The sequence below is a fragment of the Bison bison genome, unplaced genomic scaffold (genome assembly GCF_000754665.1).
Source record: "Bison bison bison isolate TAMUID 2011002044 unplaced genomic scaffold, Bison_UMD1.0 scf7180017864088, whole genome shotgun sequence".
In the NCBI taxonomy this organism is placed as follows: domain Eukaryota; kingdom Metazoa; phylum Chordata; class Mammalia; order Artiodactyla; family Bovidae; genus Bison; species Bison bison.
The window spans coordinates 276,544-281,681 of NW_011494660.1; the positions used below are offsets into that span (position 1 = coordinate 276,544).

A 5,138-nucleotide genomic window follows, 5' to 3' on the forward strand; every position below is an offset into this window, starting at 1 on the left:
CTCATCTACTGAGAAGGCCTCCACGCCCTTCTGGAAGGCCTGCCTGTGCCCTGCCAGAGCCCCTCCTTGGTTAAAACACACCCTAGTGTAGCATGACCATTAAGGTCATTCCCAGTGTGTGCAGGGCACATGCTGGTACCACTTACTGAGGCAGACTGTGCTAGGTGCTCTCTTCTATTCCAATAAGTCCCCCCATCACTCCATACTCTGCAGATGAATAAACAGGCATGCAGAAGGTAGGTGCTTAGTTGCTCAGTCGCGTCCTACTCTGCGATCCCATGGACTGTAGCCCGCCAGGCTCCTGTGTCCATAGGATTTCCCAGACAAGAATACTGGAGTGGGTGGCCATGCCCTCCTCTGGGGGATCTTCCCACCCCAGTAATCAAACCAGGGTCTCCTGCATTGCTGGCAGATTCTTTACCAGCTGAGCTACCAGGGAAGCCCACAGAGGCTGGGTAGCTCACCCAAACTCACCCAGGCTGGAGCTCCATCTCAGCACCAACTTTCTTTGCAGTGGCCCCATGGTGGCCCTGCACGCTGGCCACCACCTTGCCTGCCCAGAGCTGACTCCACAGACAGGCTTGGCACCACCACTGCCTTTGAAGCCCATAGAACAGGACCCTAAGCTCTGGCTCATCTGCCCACGCACACAGAGAGTCCGGGGCTAGGGCAGATCCATGCTCAGCCCCAGGCCCTGTATGGCTCCAGACACACTGGAGTTTCCTCATCTGTAAGAGGGCTTCATGGTGTGATGGTTGGCACTCTGGACTCTGTAACTTGGGCAGGTCACCCCTCAGGCTGTTGAGGGGCTGACCCAGGGGGAGGGTGGGGCAGGCCTCTGGTCACATTGCCCTCTTTCCCCCTCAGGGAGGCCCGGGGTGGGCAGAGGCTGATGCTGTCCACACTGCACGAAGAGGAGTATGAGTTCCGGTCCCCCAGCAGTGTGGCCGTCGCCGAGCTGGTGGCCATGTTTCTGGAGGGCTTGAAGGAGAGGTCCGTGTTCGCCATGGCCCTGCAGGACAGGAAGGCCACAGGTACCCAGCCAGGTGGGGAGGGGGCTGGTGAGGGGCCACTCATGTGGGTGGTTGGAGGGCGGCTTGCTTGTGCCAGGCCCTGGTGGTCACGAAGCAGGCGGAGGGCAGGGACTCGAGCAGAGAGAGGGAGAGGCCACAAAGCACTCAGGGTCACCCATGGGCAAGGCCCTCCCTCCTGCAAGATAAGGGAGTTCAGGAGGGCTCTCAGCCCCTCCAAAGTGAAGGGCACTGAGGGATGCCCTTCTTCTGGAAGCAGGGGGAGAGCCAGCCAGGTCACCAGCCCGTGCAGTGCACACCATCCCCACAGCCACTGTTATCCAGTGTTGCAGACAAGGATTGGCGGCTCAGAGGAGGAACGCAGCTTGTCCAGGGCCACTTAGCTTGCGGGTGGGGATGGGAGCCGGGTGAGCCCTGGTGGTCTCGTTGATGGCCACAGCTTCCCTCAGCACAGCTGGAAATCAGGCTTCAGAAAGTAGGGGAGCAGGGGAGGGCTGTGCATAGGGTCTTAATTGCGCTGGAAACATCAGCAGAAGCTTTGTCCCCATGGCCCATCCCATCCTCACAGCCGCCCTAGGAGGGAAGGGTGATATTCTCCATCTTATAGCTGAGGAAACAAGCTCAGACGGGTCACTTAGCTCCTGGGCAGGTGTGGTGACAGCCTGCCAGTCCTCTGTCCCCTTGGTCCATCTGCCTCACAGCTCCCTGGCCACTTCCTGGTCAGGCCTCTGTGCAGGTCTCCCCAGCTTCTGCCTGCCCGGCTGTGCCTGTCCAGGCCCCCCGAGTGCCTGAGCTCAGGGAATCCCAGCCCCAGTCACTCTCGGGGTGGCCTTGGGCCCCCTGCTCTGTGTCCCTGTTTCCTCACCTGTCAGAGGGGACCACCCACAGGATGCCAGCAGGGCCTCTGGCCTCCACTGAACCCTGGGGAAACTGTCTTCTCTGTCTCTTGTGTGTGTCCATGTGACTGTAGAGGATTCCACCCTCCTGCCCTTCAAGAAGGGGGACTTGCTGATCTTGACAAAGAAGCAGGGGCTGCTGGCCTCTGAGAACTGGACCCTGGCCCAGAATGACCGGACCGAGAAGACGGGACTGGTGCCTACCTCCTGCCTCTACACCATCCCGACAGTCACCAAGCCCTCAGCACAGCTGCTGGTAACTCACGTGCTCGCCTGCCCTCAGCCTGGCACCCCTGGGCACCTGTGGAAGAGGCTGAGAGGCCAGGCCTGGGGTCCTAGCTCAGGTGCCTGGGCCCACCCCCCAGAAAGCCTGGGTGTCATGTCAGCCCTGCCAGCCCTGCCGCCCCTCTGGGAGAGGCAGGAAGTGCTTGTGCAGTGAGTGGCTGGGGTGTCACCTGGCACTCAGCAGGTGCTCAATCAGTGCGCATCCCTCCCACCAGGGAGCATCCTGGGGGTAAACCCATCTTGCCTCAATGTCGTTTAAAAACCCTGACCCAAGGGGGCTCAAGTCTCCCTACCCCTGACAACCACTCCACCCTAACCCCCAAGACCAGCGCCCCCCGCCCCCGCCCAGGGAGACAGGACAGATAGGCCTCCCAAATGCATGTATGAGTGCCAACTGCATGCTCTGTACCACAATATAGTATCAAACACCGTAGAATCTCCACCTTCAAGGAGACTTGGATGAATGATGACTTGATGGCAAGTGTGCAAAGTGCCACCAAGAAGCAGCACTTGTTACAGGAGCAGATTCTAGGAGGGGGCTCACCTTGTCCAGGAGGACTTCCCTGAGGGACAGACACTTCAGTGACAAGGCCCGAAGGAGGTGGGGGGCCAGGCCAGCAGGGCCAGGGTGAGGGATACCCCTGAAGAGAAGTGCCCCAGGAGAGGGGAGCCTGGTGGGCCTGAGCGCCCCCTGAAGAAAAAGGAAACAGGTTCAGAAACATCGAGTCACTGGTCCTGGGTTCTAGAGCAGGTGACACAGGACGGGTAGGTCCAAGCCTGTCCAGCCCTGTGGCCCGGCCCCTCCCAAGTCTCTGAGGACACCTGGCCAGGAGGAGCCCATGGGTGGGGCCTTCTGGACACCCATACCTGTGCCCCCCCACCCCCAGAGCTTGCTGGCCATGTCACCGGAGAAGCGGAAGCTGGCGGCCCAGGAAGGGAGGCCCACAGAGGCTCCCCCTGAGGAGCAGCCCGAGGAGAACCTGCACACCCTGGAGGAATTCTCCTATGAATTTTTTAGGTGCCCACCCTGCTCCATCCCAGGCCCCACCCCAACCAGCCCTTCTGTGCTCCCTGGGGACTCAGGTCCATGAAAGCAGAAGCAGTGCCCACGTGGGCTCCCTGGGCAGGGAGGGGGCCCTCTGACCCTGACATGACCCACCTGTCTCTTAGCGGAGTGCTGTGGGTGCGGAGGGCATCCCCGTGGGGGCCCACCCTGGAAGCCTGGGCTCTCTCTGCACTGTGTGTGCATGGCCCACGGTGGGTAGGAGCAAGGAGCAGCACACACCCTGACCTGGCTCCACCCCCACAGGGTCCCAGAGAAGGAGACTGTCAGCAGAGCCGTGCTGCCCCTGACCCGAACCCGCGGGCAGCTGTGGGCCCACTCGGCCGAGCCCCTGCGACAGCCCCTGCTCCGGCGCGTCCACGCCAACGCTGAGCTGCGGGATGCTGCCTGTCAGATCTTCATCGATATCCTTTCCCGGCCGGCCTGCCCCAACCCCCACGCCAAGCCTGTGGGCCCGGGCCCCACGGCCAGCCCACCCGAGGGCCAGGCCTCTCAGGGCAGGGGGCTGCTCCGGAGGCAGTGAAGTGCCCCGGCGGGGGCGCGGGATCAGCTCCGGGCCAGACTCAGGATCAGTGGTGAGAGGCGCTGCTCCTTGACGGCTGCACCCATCCTCAGGTACATGGGTGACTACCCCTCTCGGCAGGCCTGGACCTCCCTGGAGCTCACAGACCAGATCTTCTCATCAGCCCTCCAGGAGGCCGTCCTGCAGGATGAGGTTTACTGCCAGATCCTGAAGCAGCTGACGCACAACACCAAGAGGTCTGTGGGCAGCAAGGAGGGATGGAAGGCAGTGGGCACAGGGTTGCTGTGCTCGGGGCCCCCTTGGTCCTTCCCCCAGCCCCCACCTCGTAAAGGCAGCCTTCGTTGTAACATTGTGGCGGGGGGGTGTTGGGACTTCTTGCCCTGAGCCATGCCTCTCCGACCCTGTCTCCTTTGTCCCCTGGCCTCTCTAAACCTCAGTGCTCTCCTTCACAAAATGGGCATGATAGCACTCCCTCCCTTCCTGTGAGCAGGAAGGCTTTGGTGGCATTGGCAGCAGGGCAGTGGCCTCCTTGCCCAGGGCCTCAGGCAGGCCTCTGCTCACATGATAATCCTACAAAGAGCCCCATCTCCCTACAGTGCTAGCGGGCCGGGCCTCCAGGAGGGGCCCCTCCTGGGCTGACCTGTGCTGCCGCCCACAGGTACAGCGAGGAGCGGGGCTGGCAGCTGCTATGGCTCTGCACCGGCCTCTTCCCACCCGGCAAGGCGCTGCTGCCGCACGCCCAGAAGTTCATAGACACACGGAGAAGGAAGGTGCTGGCCCCTGACTGCAGCCGCCGCATCCAGAGGGTCCTGAGGTGAGCCTACCAACTCCTAGGTGCCCCTGGAACGTTGGTCTGGGAGTGCCGGGCGAGGGGGGGAGCCTCCAGTCTCCCAGGATCATGTTCCAGTGGGGACAACCGCCAGAGGAGCCGGACTCAGCTTCCTGTCTGAAGTGGTGTCAGTCTGGGGAGATAGGACCCGGTCCTAGCCACCAGGGAGGAAGACACAAGAGAGGCCCAGGAGGGCTGCGGGGAGGCTGGAGGGGTTGGCAGAGTTCCTGGCCACGAGTGGCCACCTGGGTCATGAAGAGGCCCATACCCGATGCCCAGCTATGTGAAGATGGGAACACGACCCGCCCTGCCCACTGGTGGCCTGCCCAGCCTGGTCCTCTCCCCACGTGTCCTCAAACCTCGGGGCTCCTGGGAGATGAGGCCAGGCTGGCCTCTGCCGCCTCCTATGGGCCATGTGCCCAGCGCCTCCACAGGGCAGCTCCCCGCCCTGACCTGGGCACCACTGTGCACGTCTCTGGGGTTAGCTTCTGTTGTGTGCATGGCACATAGC

General features: G+C 62.3%; 1 protein-coding gene across 1 annotated transcript in view; it reads left to right on the forward strand.

Moving 5' to 3' along the window:
* Positions 1–5,138, forward strand: part of MYO7B (myosin VIIB) — an 80,987-nt gene that overhangs the window by 70,726 nt on the left and 5,123 nt on the right. The window contains 6 exon segments of the mRNA XM_010837957.1: positions 868–1,046; positions 2,002–2,183; positions 3,100–3,230; positions 3,522–3,679; positions 3,881–4,034; positions 4,457–4,632. Coding sequence (XP_010836259.1) covers positions 868–1,046; positions 2,002–2,183; positions 3,100–3,230; positions 3,522–3,679; positions 3,881–4,034; positions 4,457–4,632 — 980 coding nt within the window.